Raw genomic sequence first — 23970 nt, forward strand, 5'->3', positions numbered from 1 at the left:
TGTCTCTTTAAGAAAAATGGGAGGGAGCCCCCTTGACGTGACATGGGTTGACATTGAGACATGGCGGACCCTCGGTGTGGTTTGAGCTCTTTAGCATAGCATTTTTCACACAAAACTTTTAATTAAAAAAAATCTGTAAACAAGTTCTCAGTTTCTTTTTGCAGAGAAAAACAACTTTTTACATGAAGGCACTGGTTTCAATGGTGAATTTTTGGAGCTCGACAAGATAAAGGTTTTTTTTCCCCCCCGAGGTCGGCATGTTAGCTTAGCTTGTAGCTTAGCTTCTCAACTTAGCTGCTTTTAACGATCCAAAAACGCGATTTTGGATGGTTAAAACAGATTTTAAAGAGAAATGGGTAAGAGAGGGGTCAGTGAAGAGCTTATAAAACTTCAGTTGAAAGATGTCGACACGAAGAAACGATGAATAAAAATGGGGTCAATAATTTTCATTTATCATGCGATTGATTTATTGTTTATTGCGACAGACCTAGTATTAAGATAAAACTAGTTCAGCTGTTCTTAAAACGTGACTACAAGCATCACTTTCTGAAAGTGACATATTTTTGATTGGTATACATTTAAAACCTAAATGAAGATTCAAGGATGCCAATAGACAGCCTTCTTCAAAGACTAATGCTCCTCCCACTCTCATTTTTATGAAGTTAATTAAATTGAAATGTGGTGCAGTTGGTAGAGTTGTCACCTCTCAGCGAGAAGGTTGCTGGATCCACCTGAGGGCCTTTCTGGGTGGAGTTTGCATGTTCTCTCCCTGCATGCGTGGGTTTTCTCTGGGTACTCCGGCTTTCTCTCGCAGACCAAAATCATGCATGTTAGGCTGATTGATAATTCTAAAATTCTTCCTAGGTGTGAATGAGAGAGGGATTTTGAAAACACAGCCCTCTTTGGAGCTCTGTAGATGAGGCATACTTCACAGTAGAGACATCAGTCAAAGTTTAAATGGGTTGCAGAAAGTTGGACTTTACATGTTTTAACTGGCATTTTGATATATTTTGGTTTTTTTATTTAATTATGTTTAATGATTTTTGGAGATTTTTCACACCAACTTAAAATGTGTAAAAAGAAATGTCAAAACTCTTGTAAACAAACTCTTACTGGTTATTAACTTTGAGATACAAGGATTTTTTTTTCACCTGGTGTGCCTTTCACTGCTACAACACTTGATTTTCTCAAATCGCCTCATAATACAGAGTGCACATCTAATCTTTCACCAACATAATTTGTATTTTATCTCCAATTAATATCTTAAAATGGTCTTTATACTTGTCTTATCTTCTGTAGGAACATTAAAAACAAATCATGTGTAACCACTAAAGTTTTTTGCTTGGTTTAACATTTTTTAAGATTTGACTTAAAGATTTTGCACAACAGCTATTTGTCTGAGGCTGACTTTTCAGTCTGTTTTTATCTCATTAACTTATCACGTCAAGGAGTAAAAGCCACATATGTGTGGTTACCATGGAGATCATAACAAGCCAATGGCAGCAGCTTTAACATTTATTTTTGATCTTTGTTGTTTTTATATATTTTATACCGATCGTACATCCAAATGTTAGCATTTTTTAACATTTAGATTATAACAAAATGGATGTTTTAGGCTGTAGCTGCGTTTCCACCCTTCAGTATATATATTTTTAAATGTTCTAGTTCAAGATATATTTTAACACGAGGCACATTATTAAACTTTTCTGTTTGCTGTATTTTTCCACTTTTTATTAGACGACATCATTAAACAAAGTTAAGGTTATTTATTGCCCAAAATATTTGATTACACGTGAACGTGATTTTAGCATCATCACAAAATGTCCACAGTTTAAGAACCCTTTATTAAATATTACCATATTTTTCGGACTATAAGGCGCACCGTATTATAAGGCGTGTTAAGGAAAACGTCACAGCGTCACCGCTGAGAACCCAGAAACGTGGGCCGGTGTTGTGACAAAAATCGATGGGCTGCCAAATGGCGGCCACGGGAGCGTGCACAGGAGGACTTTAACAAGAATTTAACAAGATTAACACTTAAAAACAATTATTTATTTGCTCAAAATTATAATAAATGTCTCAATCTAACGTTTGCTTAATAAATGCACTTTGATGGTCAAATCAGCTGGATTTCAAAACCCGATACGTGGAAGGAGACGCGTGCACGCGTCGAGTCGCTGTACTAATTTAACAAGATAAACACCTAAACAATTCTTTGCTCGAAATTATAGCAAAGGTGTGTCTCAGTGTAACATTTGTTTAATAAATGCACTTTAATGGTCAAATCAGCTGTATTTTAAAAATAGTTTTGCTGCTGAGGTGCTCCCGGGAGCGCGCAGACGGGGAGGAAAAAAGGAAGGAGGAACGCTACTTGTTTAATCAAAATTTAACAAGAAAAGCACCTAAAACAATTATTTATTTGCTCGAAATTATATCAGAGGTGTGTCTCAGTCTAACATTTGCTTAATAAATGCACTTTAATGGTCAAATTAGCTGCATTTCGTTGGGACGATGCAGCTGATTTGACGGTTCCAAGCAACGAGCAGAATGAAGATGGGGAGACTGTGGCAAGCCGATTGAGTCTTTAATAGCTGGTGAATATTCTCAGTCATCCAGGACATGGTAATTTCAAAAAAGTTCAATAAAAAAACAAGAAAGTATAATAAATAAAGTCCAGTTGTTTTTGTAGTGATTTTTTTTTAATTTGTCATTATAGCCACGTTGACCTATTACATGATACAACAGCATGCCATATTGCTATTACTACTCTGCTGCCATCAAGTGGCTGAAAATGGTACTGCTAAAAAAAATTCAGTCAGAATGGATGGAAGCGGTCATAACTCAGCCAAAAAATGGTTTATAAATATGGGGAAAAATCTATAAATATGTCGCTTCGGCCTATAAGTCGCAGGGCATGTAAATTATGCAAAAAACTGCGACTTATAGGCTGAAAAATACAGTATTAACATTGTTCACTTGTACCACATAAAATCGTTTCGAGGTCAGTAAGCACAACCAGAATAAATACATAAGGCGCACCGGATTATAAGGCTCACTGTCAATTTTTGAGAAAATTAAAGGATTTTAAGTGCACCTTATAGTCTGAAAAATACAGTACTGTGTGATGCTGGAAAAACTTGAAAAGTGCACGACTATAGAAATGATGTAAAATCAAATCAGTCTTTAGTGCTTCGGATTGTTTTTCTGTCGTCCATTGTACGTTTAGTTTTCCTAATTGGAAAAATAATTTCTCAGGCATGAAATATTTTGTAACATCTACCCACATCATGTGAAAATCCAGCTAGTTTTAGATTTTCAAAACTGCTTTTCCGATGCAGTCAATCATAAATGGGAACAAAACAATCACATAAGAAGTGAGGTCATATATCACCAACGTATTCATCTATTGGCATCAGTTAGTCAGTGGGCTTTTTATATTTTTTGTGATAGTCCAAAAAAGTTTTATTAGTCCAACGGGAGATCTGGACCCCTTACCCTTACTCTCAGCCTCGATGCTGATTGTACCATTCAGCTTTATTGTATTAGCCAATAATTGGTTTTGTTCCCAACAAGGACATTTTTTAATTAGTTGTCGTCCTCTCAACCAATGATTGTAATGTTGCACTTGCCAAGTTAATTACTGAGATCTTGAAGCTCTCCAACATTGATAAGAGATTTAAAACTACGAGCAGCTGAACAATCAATGAGCGTTTTGAACATGCTGCAAAGTCAAAGACATTAAGGATTAAAGTAATAAATTAACTATTTGCTTAGCTTTAAAAGATTTACTATTATGATTTTTGTGCACCAAAGAATGTGATGTTTTCAAAAAGCTTTGGCTTGTTTATTAACTTTTTCTCAACTTGATATAAGACCCCACCAACAAGTGGTCCAGGAACTGAAGTTATTAAAAATATTGTATTTTTTATAATATAAAAGAGCAAATCTCAGACATACGTGTTTTATTACTCTATAACACAGATAGAGCTGGATAAATGAGCATGCAGTGATGTCACTGTTATGATACGCTTAAAGAGTGATAAGCAGAGCGAACATCATATTGTCAGCTTTTGTGCATATCTCACATTTCTGCGCTTCAAGGCTTTGATCTCACCCGAGCTGTCTTTACAAGCCACTGTTTGTCAGTCATGCATCTTGTTTTTTCTTCCTCTCTCTCTGTCTGTCACTCTGTATTTTTGTTCACCATCTTCTCTTTCCCTCACCCCTTGATTCACAATCATTCTCCTTGTTTCCTCTCACCGGTGAGCTTTCCTCCCTGACCCAGTTGCGTTACTCGACACACTCTACGACGCACCTCTCCGCTGACCCTCTGCAGACATGTTATTATTAGTTAACCTCCGCAGGAGCCTTCTGCGTGTAGCTGACAGGTATGCATTGTAAGTCCTGACAGCAAACAGTCATTGCTGTCTGTCTCGCTGTCTGCAGGAGTGTGACAGAGAAGCGCCATGCGTCTCAGCTCGGATGAGAATGTGGTGCCTCATGCGGTGTCGTCTGCACGCCCGTATGTGGGAAAATATCCCACTTCCTGCTGCTTACACAAAATCATGTTGCGAATCTGTGCATTCGTATAAGACAGTAAAGCTCTCAAGGATGCCGTCTATAATGCATCACCTTTTTTTTTCTGCATTCAACAATAAAGTCATTAAATGTATTGGCTTACCTAACAGTATTTGATGCTGTTTAAAATGTTGCAACTCCACAGTCTCCAGTGTTTGAATTGAGAAAGCGTCCTGGATGGGATATTAAACATTTTGAACTATAGAGTAAAACTAGTTGTTTTGTTGTATAATTTTGGGGGGTATTTACCAAGAACTTCCATTTGTCTTCGACAGAATTTATAGTTCATTAGATTTTTTTTTAGGGATGATGTTTGCTAATTTGTCTCAGTTGTTGGTTAAAGATGAGCAAGAGAAGTGATGCCAGAACGACTTATTAAATAGATTTATGCAACAATTTTTTTTTTTTGCGTGTGTTTGTTTTTCAACCTGCTGAGCCACGCAGAGAGGTTGAGGAAGAGTCTGCTCTAAAAGCTCAAACACAATATTGAGTTCAGTGCAGTTATTCCCTATGGGGAACCAGCAATAAAGATGCATCTAATTATTTATCAGCATGCAATAGAGCAAGGAGAGCAGTCTGTAATAGACTTGCAGAACTACGGGGGTATAAAAAAAAAAAAGAGGATGGAAATGGCTCTCTCTATGGAGTACCTTATTGTAGTTATTAGTTTTGATAAATTATATCAGGTTGGAACTGTTTTACCAAAAATTATTTATTCTGTCCAAGAAGCAAGAGCCATTCTTTTTTGTTGTGATCATCTTCACTGAACTGATGTCTCTGTACTGTCTCTTTGTTTCCATTCTTGTTAGTTTATCTATCATTCACTCTTTGTCCTTTCCATCTCAACTCTCGTCCTCTGCGTGACCTGGGACAGATTTGAAAGGATGGAAACATGCGCCAGGCTGTCATGCAGATTGGTTCAGCTTACGAACCCTCAAGTCACAAAAAGCCATTACAAAAGGGAGGATGAGAGTCATTCTTATACCTTTTCCTGAAGAATCGTTGGTTTATATTGAGGCAAACATTAAAATCATCTGTCCTTTGTTTTAGTTTATTTTTCTTGGTAACCAGAGCAAAGGAAGTTGTAAGTGACAGACAGCAGACTGAAGATAAATGTAAACATTCTGAAACAGCTCGGACAGAAATTACTCATATGTTTGTGCTATTATGTCAAATAACTTCATGGAAAAATAAAAAGCTACTTCACCATCAAACAAGCACAATAAATAAATTTGTTTGATTATGAAACATATTGCAAAAATGTATATTGCTTTATAGAATTAGTTTGGTTGTATGTAAAAAGTTTGGCAAAAATTCACATTGTGCATTAAATATTGTTTTCTAGCTACAAATTGTTTCTATTGTTTCTTTCCTTTTTTCATGTTTTAATCCAAATCTTACAGCGATGACCAACAGCACTGGTCACTGTGTGTGCACCAACAACACTGACATTGATTTTATGTCTGGAACTGTCTGTACAGATGTAATGCAACTCTTCCATTAAGTCCATCATTCATTATCTTTATCTGCTTCTTTATTTCAGAATGTATATCCAGTGTTTCCCCATCATTATACAAGCGGGGCGCCCCACCCCGTCAACAGAACCAAGCGCCCGCCTACCGAACCAAACTACGTGCACACACACCTGTCAGCACTGGCGTAGCACTAAGCTAGCCGCACGCAGTACAGACATGCTAGCTAAAAAGTTAAAGGCAGAGCTCACGCTGCCTCTTCCCCCACGCTGATGATCGAAAACTGCCGGTACAAACAGCGCACAGCTCAGACTCGTCTTCCCCCGTCCCCTCGACAAACATCACAGACAAGATGAGTGCCCTGCCATGTCAAGTTATCTAGGGGAAACACTGATATCTATATCTAAATGTGTGTCTGTGCCTTTAATTTATACAAGACACTGCAGATTTGTGCTTTTTGTGCACTTCTTTTCTTGCAGTGCAACACTGTAGCTAACACACGTAGCATCACGCCAATTATTTCGAGAGCGATGTACACCCACCTCAACTGTGCGACTGTTTTCACATCAGACCGATTCAGTTCATTTATATAGTTCCAATTCAAAACAGTTATCTGAAGCACTAATTAAGAAACTGTAAAAAAAAAAAAAATGTTCGAATCATGAGGTCAGTTTAGATCCATATTCAAATCATATTGCAGTAGATTTGTTTCTTCTCTAATATGGTACATTCACAGACATTACATCATAAAATCAGTAAATCAGTGTTTCCCCTACCATTATCTAAGGAGGGCGCCCCACCCTATCAACCGACAACCCCACCACCGCAATTTTCGCTAGCGGTTGGGGATCAGAGATAGGACTGAAGGACCAGTCGCTACAGGATAAGTTGCTTCGATCTAGCGTTAGTAACGCAGGGTTCCGCTACATGCCCTCCCCCACATTCTTTTTTTTTTCCCCACCCCCCAACTCCTGTCTGACAAGCGCCCTGCTTTGGCCAGTAATCTAGGGTCAACACTATAACTGGTAAATTAGTCAAACTAATCAAACTAGGGTGAGCAAGCAGTTCAGTCTTCACTTTCTTACTGTCCTCCATCCCGAGCAGCACATTGGCAACAGCGGAATGAGCACGTCCTTTTTAACAGGAAGCAACGTCCATCAGAACCGGTCTCAAGATGAGCAAATATTTGCCTCTGATGGCAGAGGGTAGAGGATAGGAGAGAGACACAGACAAGCCAAGAAACAGTTGGTTTAGGTGTAGTTTCTATGGGAAGAAATAAAAACAAAAACAAATGCAGGTTAAAAATAGCAATGATTCCATGCATAAAAAGTGGACAGTAGAGTAAAAACTGCAGTCTAATAATAAAATGTCAGTATAACTAAGAGGAAGCTCAGGAAATCCAGGTCAATCCTAGCTATAGAATTTATCATAAAGTTGTCTTAAGCCGAGTCTTAAAAGTAGACAGTTTCCAGCCTCGTAGATTGAAACTGTAGGTGTTTCCCTGTTTCTCAGCCTGATACCTGAAAACTCTGCCTCACATTCTACTTTTAGATACTCTAGGAATCACAAGTAAACCTGCAGTCTAAAAAGTAATCCGAATGCTCTTAGGAAAATGAATGTTTACTAATGTAAACAGAATAAGACAATTTCAGTGTCAATACTGAAATGAAGTTTGTCATATCAGCCTGATTTGCACAAATAAAAGCTGCTACCTGCCAATTACAGTAAAAAAGTTCAAGTTTATATTAATATTATTAATATTTTGCAGTTTCAGATTCCTTTAAAATTGATATAATTTTGAGGCTCTTTTTCCCTCTTGGTGTGTATAGGTGAATTATCAAGTGCAGTATATAAATCTCAAATGTCTGTTCCATTTGACATGAATTTATACTTAACAATTTGATAACAGCACGTGTGACGTAATTTCTATGCTTGTGTTTCAGGTACCAAGACATGAGAAGACAGATTGGCTTCGAAATCAGGGATATGTGGTACAATCTAGGTAATTTTACCCGTTCAGTCTGTCAGCACAGCTCATTTTCACTTCTCATGAAGAAAGTTTATTTTCTGCATAAAAGTCACACCACTTTGCAGCTGATGTGAACAGCAACAATGGCTTCTTAGTTTGTGTTTATGATTCTATGCAAATTAAGTATCCTGGAAGTCATTATCTGTCAGCCGTGCAAATATCTTTAGCTGAATATATACTCTCATGTGTTAATTGGTTTTTGAGCATTCTGTAGCAGTCAAGTCTAAACTAGAATAAAATTATACTGCAACACGGGGAGTCGAGGGTTGGGTTTGGCGACTCCCCTTTCATCATTACCAAAACCTCTTGAGTTTGTACATTGATACATTTGTTTGAGATGTTTTGGGTACAATAGACTATTTTTTGTTTATTTGTAAGTGTCTTATTCTTTGTTTTAAGGCCCCCACAAGATCAAATTCATCCCCGAGATGGTGGGTCCAATTCTGGAGATGACGCTGGTTCCTGAGATCGAGTTGCGAAAGGCCACCATCCCCATCTTCTTTGACATGATGCAGTGCGAGTTTCACTTCACATGCAGCTTTCAACGTGTGCGTATTCTAAACCATGTAGTAAATGTTTTCAAATATAAAAAGGATCGTAATATTTGAGAAGTATGAACAAAACTACGTCAAAATGCAAAAGCAGGAGTATATCTTATATGTTTCTTAACCCAAAACTTTCTTGTTTTTGCTCCCATTTTTTCATGAACTGAACTCAAAGATTTAAGACTTGTTCTATGTACACAAGAAGCCTCTCAAATATTGTTCACAAATGTGTGTAAATCTGTGTTAGTGAGTGCTTCTCGTTTGCTGAGATAATCCATCCACCTCACAAGTGTGGCATATTAAGATGCTGATTAAACAGCGTGATTATTGCACAGAAGGGCCTTAGGCTGCCCACAATAAAAGGCCATGCTAAAATGTGCAGTTTACTTTTACTGCATTTGGGAGGGTCAGAAAACCAGTCAGTGTCTTGTGTATCATATCTCCTTGATAGAGTTGGTCAGGTTGTTGATTGTGGCCTGTGTAATGTTGGTCCACTCGTCTTCTAAGGCTGTGAGAAGTTGCTGGATATTGTCAGGAACTGGAATATGCTGTCATATACACCAATCCAGAGCATCCCAAACATCAGAGTCAGAGTTTCTTTATTGTCATTCGCACCTCATGTGGTACATGCGGTGGAGCGAAATTATGTACACAGGGTCCCAGTTACATCCAACAATAAAATGCAAAAGAAAAACAATGATAACAAACATGCTCAATGGGTGACGTATGCTGGCCATGCAAGAACTGGGATGTTTTCAGCTTCCAGGAATTGTGTGCAGATCTATTATGTCTTTTGATCTACACTGCCTGGCTACAAAAAAAAAAATTTTAAGTCGCCACATGGGTTTATCTAAGCAAATAGGTACAAGCCTCTTATTGGATAATTACTGCATGGGTGATTATCTTTCAGCTGGCAACAAGTTATTTAACGCCAACTGGTGCAATGAGTTGCTTCTCATTTCTTAAACAACCATGTTGAAAGGCACATCGTGTGGTCGTGGAAAAGATGTCAGTCTGTTGGAGAAGGGTGAAATCAATGACATGCATCAAGCAGAGAAAACATCTAAGGAGATTGCAGAAACTACTAAAATTGGGTTAAGAACTGTACAACACATTATTAAAAACTGGAAGGATAGTGGAGACCCATCGTCTTTGAGGAAGAAATGTGGCCAGAAAAAAATCTTGAATGATCGTGATCGGCGATCACTTAAACGTTTGGTGAAATCAAATGGAAGAAAAACAACAGTAGCACTCAGGGCTGTGTTTAATAGTGAAAGTAAGAACATTTCCACATGCACACAATGTGAAGGAACTCAAGGGATTGGGACAGAAAAGCTGTGTAGCCTTAAGAAAACCACTAATCAGTGAGGCTAACTGGAAAAAAAAAGGCTTCAGTTTGCTAGAGAGCATAAAGATTGGACTCTGGAGCAATGGAAGAAGGTCATGTGGTCTGATGAGTCCAGATTCACCCTGTTCCAGAGTGATGGGTGCATCAGGGTAAGAAGAGAGGCAGGTGAAGTGATGCACCCATCATGCCTAGTGTCTAGTCATCACTGCAAGATCTTAGTGAAAAATTAATGCAACACTGGATGGAAATAGATCTTGTGACATTGAAGAAACTTATCGAAACAATGCCACAGTGAATGCATGATGTAATCAAAGCTAAAGGCGATCCAACAAAATATTAGTGTGTGATTTTTTTTTTTTTGGCCAGGCCAAATTTTGTAAAGATCAAGATTTCAGATAAAAAGGCCTGTTGTGTACATTTGAAAAAATACTTACCTGGTATATCTTGGAGTTCAGCTCATGAAAAATGGGAGCAAAAACAAAAGTTTTGTGTTTATATTTTTGTTCAGTATCTGTAAATCTTTTGTTGCGCTTCAACAGGCATAATAAGTGGAAGTTGTCCGTGAGTTTTACAGTGTAGTTTAACTTCTGTATTAGTAACTCTATTTGAATGCAACTGTTCAGTTTGACGATGTCTCAAGCAGGTTTCAACCCTCAGAGGCGGCTCCCAAATTATCTAATGCTAGCGTCACTCGTATCAAATTGCTTTAAAAAAATCTTCCTTTTGGCCTTTGTGGTCTTTTGAAGATGGGGAGATTTTACCCAACACTGGTCTTCAATTAGAAATCAGCAAGTTCCATCTAAAGGATTGTTTTCTTAGCAAAAGTCCAGAAAATGTTCTGTATATTTAAATTGTATTGATAATGACAGCGATGCTAGTTTTATTCATTCAGCAGATTGTCTTTTCAGGTCTGCACCTCTGTGGAGCTGACAGCTTTCCTCTGCAGAAAGAAACCACAGGCTAGACGAGGGAATTATCATATATGTTAGAAAATCTGCGCCACCTGAAGTGAATTACTGTTAATGCAGGGAAAGCTGCTCTGCCTAAAATTATTTACTGTAATGTGTTAAATAGCTGCACAATCTAACTTTGTGGTGTCTTGAACTACCATAAATTGCATAAACGCTGCACTGTCTAAAATTATTTACCTTTAATACTAAAAAACTGCGCCACCTAACATGAATTATAGGAAATAGGCAATTTATTTGCCTAAAATGAATTACCGTTATGTTTGTGTAGGGAAAACTTTGCTTTCTAAATGGAATTACTGCAAAATGTAGAAATCCTGCACGAAGTTAAATGAAATACCATGATTACTGAAGAAAAACTGTGCCGCCTAAAATGAAAAACTAAAAGCTCATCATACCCCACCTAGAAGCTTATTATGTTATAGCCCATGATACAACAGCATGCCTTACTAAAGTGCCATCTAGCGGCTGAGAATGGTAGTGTTCGATTTTTTTCAGTCAGAATGAGTGAAACGGTCATATATCTCAGCCAAAAATTGTTTTATAAATATGGGAAAAAATCCATAAATACATTGCTTCGGCCTAAAAGTCGCAGGGCATGCAAATTATGCAACAAACTGTGACTCATACAGCGAAAAATACGGTAATTTGGGTATAGATCTGGGCCACAGTCTGTAAATTTAGGCATTCCTATGTTAAACCATTTTTTGAGGATAAAAGTGGAAAAAATTGCTCAAGATCTGGGATATTAAAGTTAAAATTTTATGTTTTTATTTATTTGTCTTGTCCCCTTTTACGTGCTATCATTTATTTCACCTGCTTTCTGTCCTTTCTGAGCTGTAATTTCCTAACAGAGAACAGCATTTATATCTTGTCCTACATGGCCACTTTCTCCTGTTCTGTCCTTGTATTTGGTCAGTACACGAGTATATGAAGAAGTCGGTGAACACAGTTTCAGTGCAATAATATCTGTTCCTTAACAGCTGCTGCATTCAAATATTGGAGGTACAGGTCCATGCATCACTGTCAACAGCTCCAGCAACAACAGAGCAGAAGCAAAAAAGGGTCATGTCTCATGATGCAGTCCGTTTCCGTCTTCTAATAAAGTTTACACTGACAAAGAAAAGCTTCCGTAATGAACAGAAAACACGTTAACAGCCAGCTGGGCTGTGAGAAAGTGGCGATTAAAGTCGAGCCCCGGAGTCCCCCAGTCGAGTGTTGATGCAGGGAGAGGGTGAGACGGGGGAGATGGCGTTAATGAATTGAAAAATTAGCCACAGTGATTATTTACGCTTGCTCCGTCTAATTGCAGTTTGAGAACGAGATCATCACCAAGCTGGATCACGAGGTGGAGGGGGGTCGTGGAGATGAGCAGTACAAAGTTCTCTTTCAGAAAATGTAAGTGCTGATTAATGGGCAGGATAACGTCTGAGCCACTCACAACTTAGATAATGCTAATTGCAACATGGCACTCCTCAAAATAACCACAGTGCTGATAACTGCACGACTTCTCAACACAGCTTGCCTATTTTAGATATGCAATTAGACGCTTACGCTGTCCGTTTAGGATGAAAGTAATGTTTTCTTTTAAGCTTTTTTTTCTTTTCCACGTTTGACATTTTACTGCTAAAGCAACTTAAGAGTGTGTATCATCTCTTTCTTGTGTCCATAACAAAACACCGTTATTAAGATTGCTGGAGAACTGCCGGAAGCACGTGTACTTGGCCAGGACGGGGGAGAACTTCGTCACGTTGGTGGTGCGACTGCTGGAGAGGCTGCTGGACTACAGGACCATCATGCACGATGAAAACAAGGAAAATCGCATGAGCTGCACTGTCAACGTGCTCGTAAGATGGCTACTTTTACTTAGTAACACAAATACAACACTAATGGACATATATCTAATAAATTGGCTTTAATTATGCATGTCTACCCACAGATAAAATAAGCATTTTTCAAATGTTCGACGTTATTCCCTAGCAAGTCACCTGAACTACAACTTTATGTGAAATAGTATAATTAGAGGAAAACTAACAATATGTTTTTCTCACATTTTATAATAATTCTGAGATTGTGTTAACATTTTTGTCTGCTCCATGGCATAAGAGTAGACCTTAGGTGTTCTAGGAATGTGTTTCATGCACCAAGAGCACAATGCACATAAGCGTTGCAGCCGTTGTGGGACTTGTAACAATATTTTAAAGCTGTTAAATGTTCTCTCTGTTTGTGCCGTAGAACTTTTATAAGGAGATCGACAGAGAAGAGATGTACATCAGGTAAGATCCAGTCCGGCTTTGTGCTTCACAGGCTATGGTAACGCTTCTGAATGTTCATATATTTGAGGATTGTTACACAAAACACTGACATAAATTCTCTCCTGCTGCACATCTGAACTTTTTGTCTCTCAAACACTATTAGAAATAAAAGAGGTATTAAAAGAGATCGCTAAATAAACATATGGTAGGGACATATTTCTGAAATTTTAAAGTAGGGAAAGATTTATGAACAGAAAATATCTTACCTGTTGTAGATAGCTCATTTTACAGCCTCAGTTTAAAGAAATAGTTTTTTCCTGACTGGATTGATGAGCTAACTTGAGTTTGAACAGATCAAAGAGTGAATAGCTCCTTTTATACAACTGTGGTCCTAAAATGTTATAATCATGTAAATGTTCGTAAACAATGACATTTGAAAATCCGCGAAGTAGTGACATTATATTTATTTTTGTATTTATATATATTTTAAGGCTTTGGAAACTCTTCCCACACTCTTGTAATGTTCTAAACTCTTAAACCTGTGTAATTATAACAACATATGCATAGTACTGTATACAGTATGTAGCTGCTAAATTTTACTTACCAGTGTGTCCCACTTGGAGATCCTTGTGGGCTGGTTGAAAGAGATGAATAAAGTCCAGGTGGGCTCCGGATGGTGCACCAGAACTTCAGCGGCATGCATCCTGCTTGGAAGTCCTCGTGGGCTGGCTACCAGCTCTCAAAATTCACCGATGGGTCTGGAGGTCTGGTTCTGCTCCAGTTCTGGTCCAGTTCTGGTCCGGTTCGAGGGGTTCTGTGCAGCTCTCTGCATCCGCCAGGCGCCGAAATCACTGTAATAAGTGCCAAACTTTTTCCGATCAGATCAAAACTTTCCCTCTTGTATTGTATTGTATTTCAGCAGAAGGCAACAGAACAGAACTAGGTGGGGCACTGTTGGCTTCTGGGAAATGTAGTCGTTATGAGTGGGGATACAGTGTAAGCTTATTGAGAGAAAACTACAAAATGGCGGCGCCTGTCCGATTTAATTTTTTCGATAACTTTATACTGTACAGTATCCAGTACTGTCCCAATCACATGAGAAATACTAAAGTTGACAATCGTGTGTCCTGTTTTTTTTTATTCCTCGTGTTCAATCTTACATTGAAAACCGCAATAGAGCGAGTCCACGAAAGTCGAACCGTGAAGTGGCGAGGGACTACTGTACATAATTATACAGAGAGATTTCTATGGTTAATAGCTATCTGTTGCACTTAGTTATTAGTTATTTTGAGTATAAAAGTTATTTTGAGAACAAAAAAAACTTTTGAGTTCAAGATGACCAACAATCCGCTTGGGTCTTGACTTCATTCAGATTAGCCATTAGCTTTGTATTCTGATCAGGATTACCCTATTTCTCGAAACCTGAGGTTGTTCAAAGTGCTATCTACCACAGGTAGGATATTGACCTTTGCACTGAAACTCTTTGAAATGTTCTGAAAAAATATTTTTGGTAAAGTGTGAATGGTTACTTAATTGGAAGCCCTACATGAATACTTTTTCTTACCAGGTACCTGTACAAGCTGTGCGACCTCCACAGAGAGTGTGACAATTACACCGAAGCTGCTTACACTCTGCTGCTACATGCAAAACTGCTCAAGGTACTCAGACAACATGGAAATATTCTGTATTTGCTTCTCGTCAATGCTAAGCTGTTTTCAGGCAAGTAGCATTTAACCTTAGGCTTCAAACAAATATACAGTATGTCTCTAAATTTAAATGTGCACAGAAATAAACGATTGATCTGCATCCATGTAAAATCAACCTTGGCATTAAATGGCTGCTGAGGGGGCAGAAATGCTGAGCAACATCTTTTTCACCCTGCCAACGTAAGTCATGGCTAATATGTAATCTTTCCTCCAAAAGAGAAAAAAATAATGAACAGGAGCACAGAGGAAAAGCGTTCTACTGCAAATTATCAAAGCTAGTGTAAACTGTGCTTTATGTGAGAAAACAGGCATATTTCTTATTTTTAATAGCTGTAAGAATAATGTTTAGTTCTTCTGAGGCTTTTTTGGTATGATCACTTCATTCTGTACCACTTTACCATAAGGCTCCCCTTATAGATGATAATAAGTAGTTTATAGATGCGTTATTAATTCCTCTATAAGCACTATAAATCATTAATAACTGCTTATTATGCATTATTTAAGGGCAAGATAGAGACTATATTGACCAGTTTCTTGTCATATAACAGGGGTGAAAATAACGAATTACAAATACTTACATTACTGTAATTAAGTTGATTTTTTTTTTGGGTACTTGTACTTTTCAAGCGTGTAATTTTATTCATCCTTAAGTACAATTTAGACCATGTAATCGACTTCGCTACTTTTAAAATCAGAAGTCGCTGTTGAGTACGGCCGCAGTTTGAATTAATATTCAAGCCGTTCTTCTGCATCTTTGTAGCCAATAAGGTTCTCAGATCACGAACGCTCCAATTACCTGTGATGTAAGTAAAGGACAACTCCGTAGAGTAGAGAGTCATTCATGGACTGAAGATTTGGAGAAAAAGCCAAAATGGAGACAGAGGACAACACGGTCAACAGAGAAAATGACGAGGTAAAGGCTGAGGACGAGTGCCCGTGGCCGTACCTGTAGGAATTTTTCATGTGCAGAGGGCGAAAAGGAGACAGAGTCCAGATGCAATAAATATGTTGCTTCGGCCTATACTGTAAGTCGCAGGGCATGTAAATTATGCAAAAAAAACCTGCGACTTATAGGCCGAAAAATACTGTAGTCTGCAATATTGAATATAACAACTCTAGATTAAATATATAGGTGAACGGGTTTGGCTCACTATTTAGCAAGAAACTGGTCAGTTTGTCTCTCTGTCATCCTTAATTAATGCATAATAAGCAGGTATTAATGATTTATAAGGTGTTTATAGAGAAATTAATAATGCATCTATAAAATATTTATTAGCATCTATAAGGGGAGCCTTATTGTAAAGTGGTACCCTTCATTATGTTAATGTAGCTTGTAAGTTTCTCTTTGCTCTAAATATACCACACTTTAAAAAAAAAACATCCTTACACACAAACTGCAGTCTATTCCCCAGTTGGAGTTTTAGTACATCATAACTTTGAAGTTATCACTGCGTGCTTTTTATCCAAAAGTGCATCACCCAATGCCTCGTTTGTAGTTGCATAAATAGCTTTTGCTGCTTTAGCCCACAGGTTCTGTCTGAGAGGAACAGGCTGTGACTGAATCATATTTTCCTCTCCGACTAGTCACGGTCATGTTTGCAGGAGTTGCTTGTATTACGTTAAATCTGCTCAATTTACAGCGTTTGTGTTTTCCAGATTAAAGCATCCAGAAGAGGGGGCTTTAGTGGAAGTTGATTAATCTTGTTTTACTAGTGTCAGTATAATCCTTGTCGTCGTCGTCGTCTCCTCTTTCTTGTGGAATCCTGCTGAGGCACACATACATAAGAACTCGTGATCAAATTAAAAAAATCTAATTTATTTTTAAACAAAATACATTTGAAAATACTCTGAGCTGAATAAAATGCTGTTGGTGGATTCTAAACCTTGTATTTGCCAATATTAATAAACCATGCATTTTTTAAATAATAATGAGTCCTCAGGTGGAAAATCTGCCTTTTTTATTTTTTATTTTTTGCTTTAATGAATTAAAAGCACTTTGTATGTATCAGCCTTTTAGTTTTGTCAATCTGGGGTCAGCGGCCATCGTCAAATAAATGCGGAAATCCTTTGTACTGAGTAAATGCTGCAGTCAAGCTGTAAAGAGATCAATAAGCAAAGCCTCCCTGCATTGCTCTTCAAACCTTAGCAGCTTTGTGCAAATAAATTACATTTTCACTCATCTCTTGGACAGGATGTGCAAATTCGATGGCGTTTCTATTTCAAAACCTGGTGAAAGACCTTAACTACGCCATGGAATCCCTGGTAATAAACCCATCCTGACAAATCTATAACATTTTAATGTCTTTACACTCAGGCCAATCAAATTGCCTCTTCCTGCCAAGCTGCTCCAGCCTGTCAGAAATCTTATTATTCTCTGTGCTGGTTTGAAGAACAAGCACATAAACATATCTATTCTAGTGTTTTCCTGACACGTTGTCATTTTTACTAAATCAAACGTAAAGTATCTTCCTGACTCAGTTGTTTTTGGTGTTTATATTAACACAAATGATGCCTCTTCACAGTGGAAGCAAGCCAATATCAGTTTGATTGATACTTCCTAGAGTGCAAAACGTGATTTAGACAATAAATCTAAAACAACATAACTGTTTTTGCAAATGAACCCTTCGAATGATCGCTCCAGAAACACAATACATTGATTCTCCCTCTGAAGTGTTCAATATTTAGTAAAGCATGCATCACTGCTCGTGTCTCAAATCTCCACCTCACCCTGCCAAAGAGTGAGGCAGCGTTAAAAGGAATTGCACGTCAATTTCGCCCATTTGCATTTGCTATAAGTCAGTGATTGATTTCTCGCCACCTATTCGCCTTTTTGCTCTGCATCGTTTTGCTGTGTTGACCCCCCATTGCTAATTTGTCCCCTGTAGTGGTCAGATGAGCCATGTGCAGCCCACCTGACCCAAAGAGACGGGTACCACGCTGCAACTCAAGGACAGCTCAAGGACCAGCTCTACCAAGAGATTATTAATTACTTCGATAAGGGCAAGGTAAGACATGTACCAGAAACACGCCTTCACCACACATGCACATATGTGCTTTTTATTTTGTGGAGCAGCAATTGTTTTTCTTCTTTTAGATGGATGAAGTTGCATCTCAGACCACTAAAGTATTATTATTTGGTTCCTTTAATAACCTAACCTTTTATAAAAGCCTTTGCCTGCTTCTCTTATGCTGTCCTTTATCCTCTTTTACTTTAATTCCACATTCGTGCTATGCTTGAATGCCATCTGTGCCACTCGAGAATGAGGAAAAAATCCCGCTTCATTGAAGATTGTTAATGTGCTATTCTTCAACCATTTACTGTTTTTTGTTCCCCCCCACCCCCCACCCAATAAAAAAGCACTGTTTCTGTCAGCCTGTAAACTAAGCTTGGAATGAATCTGCAGAGCTGTAGCCAATTTTCTCAGGGATGAGGTCTGAAGCGTGTGTCGTCAGAGTTGGGATGCAGCCCTGATTCCTGCCTCTCCAGCCAGCTGTCACTCAGCAGAATTCCGTCAGGGAGACAACTATTTGTATAAACAAACACACAGACCCACAAGAAGGATATTGATGCGTTATAGTGGCTGCAAAAAAAAACAACACATCAACACTCCGAGGAACAGAGTTTCATCCGAGTGTCAAAGGAGTCAGACAGAAAGCAGTCCCAGATGGTGTTAGTGCCGCCGCCGCTCTTGTTGATGGAAGGCTGATCTGAGATGCAGTCTGGACTCAGTCCACCTCCAGTCTTAGCTCAGTTCAATCAACTCTAAGGAAGTCAGTCAGAAGTCTTTCAACATGTTTCAGGGCTTCCATTCTTTTCATGGCACCACCCTTTACAAGCAAAGCTCTGGGAGAAAAGCAATTAGAAGATGGCAATGAGTTTTTGTCTCTTAGATCACAAAAAAATAATTGTGTTGGCATAATAGGAAAATGTTCACATATCCAAATGCCCAGCCTCCTCTTCATTTAAAAAAATACTTTTGGGGGGGGATAGTTTCTTTGCAATTGTAAGAATATTCACACAGAAAGAATCTATTTTAGTCCCTAGCACAGAAAAAGCCCTAGTGAACGTTCACTAATAATCATCTAATGTCTCAGATAGTGGAGTTAGGTTAATAATTTTCCTTTTGGGCTTCGGAGCTCATTTAATATGAATGATAACAATATTCAGTGACAGACTTGAACATGATCTGTTTCATGTTGCTGCTGATCTGTTTCATGTTGATGTGTTCATGCATGCTCAGACTCATGTTCGCGCTGCTGTTCAACGTAGTGTTTTTGTGCTATTAATTCAATTCAATTCAGTTTATATATATAGCGCCAAATCACAACAAACTTGTCTCAGGGCACTTTACAGAAACAATTAGTGTTATTAGTGCTTAATGTATTTTTAGTTTGTTTTTCTTAGTTCATATCTTAGATGTTATCATTGTTTTTCTGTTACATTTTGTTGTTTGATGTAACTGGGACCCTGTGTACATAATTCCGTTCCACCACATGTACCACATGTGGTGGAATGACAATAAAGAATCTCTGACTCTGATATTGGGAATAAATCTACTGCACTAAACTAATTTAAAACATATTTATGTGATAGACTCAAGTTTGTTCATGCCAGTAGTGAATTATCTTTATGCACCAGAGTTACTCATGGAGTTCCACAGGGTCTAATGCTTGAACCAGTATTTAACAAAAATGTTGTACTTGGACATAAGCCCTATTTGCATGGGATTAGTTTTACCTAGGGACCACATGCTATTTGTAATAATTACGGAGATTGTTTGTGTTGTTAATCTCGTCTGAATCGGCCATGTCAGTAATTTGTAAAGTAAAAATTCCCCTGCAAATTACCTACTATATTTTGCTGAACTCCGAGGTTCTGTGATAATACTAATCCAATGTGAATAGGCATCTCTGTGATTTGGACAGAAGTGGGCGAGATCTGATACGTAATTACTGTAGGCGGTTTTTGTTTCCTGTGTGCATTTTTATTTGCTTTTGGCAATGGAGGCTGCATTGGAGTGCATAAATAACCTTTAGTGTCCCGAACCACAAAAGCCTATCGACCCGTAACGGTCGGATGTTAGCGGGTGTAACACAGTACGCAAGTGGATGTTACGCAATATGCAGCGTGTTAACATATCCAGAAGATGTCCGTAAATTTCAGCTAAATCTCAGGCTTTGGCTATCCCATGCAAACGTGCCACATAAAAAGCAGACGAGGAGTAATTTATTTAGTACATGTGGTCCCTAGGTAAAACTAATCCTGTGTTAATAGGGCTATAGAAAGTTAATCAAAATTATTAGACATCATGGTATGACTTGGTGTCATTTGACAAAAGTTGGACTTTAAAAAAATGGCCAATAGATAATTAACAGTTTTGTTAATCAAGCTGTAAATGCTTAATTAGTGGTTATTAAAACATTATTAATCAGGTATAGTACATTGCTTAAAAAGAGGAACACTGACTTGTCTTTTGTCTAATAGTACTTCAATGTTTAATCAGTGTCTTAGAACATTTATAAATGCTTATTTTGGCCTTTTAATGTGTTTGTAAATTCATGAATAGCCTTTTTTTTTAATAAAGCATTAAAAACCCTTTATAAATGTGTATTTCTGTATCATTACTGATAAAATTATGTTATGCTGATGACACTCAGCTATACATCAAGCCTGACAAATTTAATCAGTTAGCTAGACTTCAGGCATGTTTTAAAGATATAAAGCAAATTAAGAAATTTTACTTGAGAAATGCTAACTGAGAGGTAATTTCTTTTCACTGGCACAACATAATTATATGTGCTTTATTTTGTATAATTACTTCATTCTGTAACTGTCTGTGTGCTTTACAGATGTGGGAGGAGGCAATCCTTTTGAGCAAAGAACTGGCTGAACAGTATGAGAATGAAATGTTTGACTTTGAGCAGCTCAGTGCATCCTTGGTAAGTAAATATTTGTAGCTAACTTTTAAATTTAAATTTCTATTAGTTTTTAACTGTACAAACGTGTAACCCTTGCAAGAAAAATCAGCTCTATTGAATGTTTAAATGTAAATGTTTTCAAGGATAAATCCATGAGCCATTAAATCTCTCTACAGCGGAAGCAGGCCCAGTTTTATGAGAACATAGTGAAGGTTATCCGGCCTAAACCCGACTACTTCGCTGTGGGCTATTATGGAATGGGGTTCCCTTCTTTCCTACGTGTGAGTATTTTCACCAAGTATATTCCAGATTCAACCATCAAGGTCTGTTGATTCTGTTACTCACATTATGTCCCACAAGTTCTGCTGTGTTTAATTATTTGTTCACAGAATTGTGAGCTGAATGTGAAAATGAAATAAGTCAAATACCTAATTTTTATATTTCTTACTCCATTGTTACGTTTGATTCATGGTGTATCCCTTTGTCTTTCGCTCTTAATTCTACCTGTCTGGTTTAACCCTGTTTTAAGTGTTTACATTAACATCTGTTGTCAGTTAATCCACCCGCAATGGATTGTCAAATGAACCCAGATCCAATCTATTGTGTCCAGTCAAGTGGCTGATCGCGTCTCTTGAACTTCAGCTAAAAACCATTTACTCCATAATAAGAGTTTGACCTGCATCACAAGGCATCACATCCCCACATCCATTCATCCATTACTTTTACCCGGTTCTTCCTTTTCGGGTTACAAGGGTCACTGGTGCCCATGTCCAGCAGTCACTGTGCAAGAGGTGGGGTACACCCTGGACAGATCTCCAGGTACACAGAGAGACAAACGAGACAAGCAGCCATTTTCTCTAACTCACCACCAGGTGAAAGGAAATGAAATAGTCACTTTTTAAATTGCTTTTACAACCAAAACATGCAACTCTACCTTGTTTGGATGTACAGAAAGAGCAGGTGTTAATCCAACAAAGTGAAGTCAGGTCATCTGGACTGTTTCGTTTTTTGTCGAGATGTTTCATCCTTCATCCGAAGGACTTCATCAGTCCGAGGAGCCTCAACAAACTCAGTCCCACAAGCTGCACACTCAGCATAGTGGGTTAACCAGTTTGCTGGTGATAAGATGGTTTCTGGGGCTCGCCCTCTCCCCCGTCGACTCCTCTGAGGCAGCCATAGCCAAAGTGGTTCAAAACATCAAAGTCCATGCTCAATAATCCAGGTGAAAAAAATTCAACAAAGTTCAGTCAGGTCATCTAGACGTTTCTTTTTTGTTGAGACATTTTGTCCTTCATTCAAAGGACTTCATCAGTCCGAGGAGCCACAACAAACTCAGACTCTGATGAAGTCCTTTGGATGAAGGATGAAATGTCTCAACAAAAGGAGAAACCGTCCAGATGACCTAACTTAACTTTGTTGGATTTTTTAATCTGGATTATTCAGCATGAACTTTGATACAGGTGTTAATGTTTTAAAGCACCCCTAATTTCCTTGAATGTCTTTACAAAAGAAAAATACTATTTGTGATAGTTTAAAAGGGTTTCCAGGCTTTCTAGAGGGCTTTTTTAGTATTTTAGTTTTTGGGATTTAGCTGATTTTTTACTTTTTATTTTTTGGTCTACTTTTTGCACATGACCATGGGAGCATATTGTTCAGTGTTTGTTTACAAAAGAGAAAGAAAAAGGGACCAAATAAATAAATCTCTGCCAGATAAGCACTATCTAAAACTCACGGATAGAATAAGCAGTAGGAAGGAAAAAAAAATTAAAACTCTTAACCCAGGACTGCAGAATGCATCATTTTTGAGTTGATCATCAACTGTATAACAATATTTCAGCTGACTGCATTTTGAGAGTCATTTTGTTGGTGCTAAAATGCTATTCTATATCTCAAAACTGTTATTTTTGTGAGTTTTCATGTATTCATTTAATGAAACTGGAATAAAATGTGTCTGTGTGACAGACTGTTAGGAATAAATGACTAAAGATCCTTTTTATATTTGTTATAGAGATATCAAAACCACCCAGTGGGTAACTGTACTCTCTCGCTATAGTGGTGCAAGGTCAGCACCCCTGCACCTACTGACCCTTTCAGAAGAGATCCATCTGTAAAACAGTATAATCGATTGGGAGACAGTTCCACCATAGAGAAGTTGCTCTAGGCAAATCTTTCTTCAATCGTTGTGAAAACTTGGCTCAAACTTCAATTTTTTTTGGCCAAACTGTCTCCAGGTCCTGCCATTACTGAAATAGCAGCAACTGCCCAGTCCCAGATTTGAGTATCCTGTGAGTCAGATAGGCTTCTCCACCTACTAGACTGACATAACCTCACACATTGGATGCTGCCTCTCCCAAGATATACAAATCCAGTTGGGTCAGGTCCACTAGAACTTCAAGGGCTGCCGTGGGTGTTGTTCTACTCCCTTCAACTTTTGGAGGTGAGGTGCTTCACCTTGATTAAAGATCAGAGCATCTTCTGTCAGCAAATATTCTAATGGAGATCAGCCTCAAACTCCCCGAGCACACGTGATAGGAGTTGGCATCAACTGATGAGTACTAGGAGGCCTATAAACTAATCAACTATCACCATAAACTCACCCAGTGGCTGCTGTGAATCAAACAGCAGATAATATGATTGGTCTGGACTTGCCATTTGACTGGATGCCCACTTGCACTGCTACAGCATCACCTGTTGTTGGGTGGGGCAGTGCAGTGTGTCACACCTCTTATCAGGGCTACTGCTCCTCTGGGTCTATAGCTGTTCACATCATATAGAAGTGTGCCCAGGGAATCCCAGGTCTCGTACCATAGCCTGAACTATCTAAGGCCTTGGAGGAGGGCTATGCCTGTATGCATCCTGCTAAGATAAGTACACAGCAATGTACTGACATATTTGCAGTACAAGTTGCTCTGTATGAATTACATCATCCCCTCAGCCATAGTAAGACTAGGAGGTATGTGAGATTCACTGCTTGGCCTCACTTATCACTTTACCATTGACCTTAAAGGTCAGTTGGTTCAGCTCATAGTAGGGCCTGTTCCCCAGGTCTGCTAAAGCATCCAGAGAGTTATTGACCAGGTCAAGGAGTAGAAATTGACCAGTAGCATGCTACTCAACATGAACCATCCTCCAGACTTCTTTCTGCAGACC

The 23970-nt window shown here is 38.3% G+C and overlaps 1 protein-coding gene across 1 annotated transcript in view; it reads left to right on the forward strand.

The window, feature by feature from the left end:
• The window catches only part of dock1 (dedicator of cytokinesis 1), a gene marked incomplete in the record, with an annotated part of 276885 nt that overhangs the window by 210805 nt on the left and 42110 nt on the right, over positions 1-23970 (forward strand). The window contains 9 exon segments of the mRNA XM_037691498.1: positions 7994-8052; positions 8479-8627; positions 12253-12338; positions 12631-12787; positions 13176-13216; positions 14763-14853; positions 17787-17906; positions 20752-20841; positions 20997-21101. Of these exon segments, the coding sequence (XP_037547426.1) occupies positions 7994-8052; positions 8479-8627; positions 12253-12338; positions 12631-12787; positions 13176-13216; positions 14763-14853; positions 17787-17906; positions 20752-20841; positions 20997-21101 (898 nt within the window).

This window comes from Nematolebias whitei, chromosome 17 (assembly GCF_014905685.2).
Source record: "Nematolebias whitei isolate Nwh7 chromosome 17, NemWhi1, whole genome shotgun sequence".
Taxonomy (NCBI): Eukaryota; Metazoa; Chordata; class Actinopteri; order Cyprinodontiformes; family Rivulidae; genus Nematolebias; species Nematolebias whitei.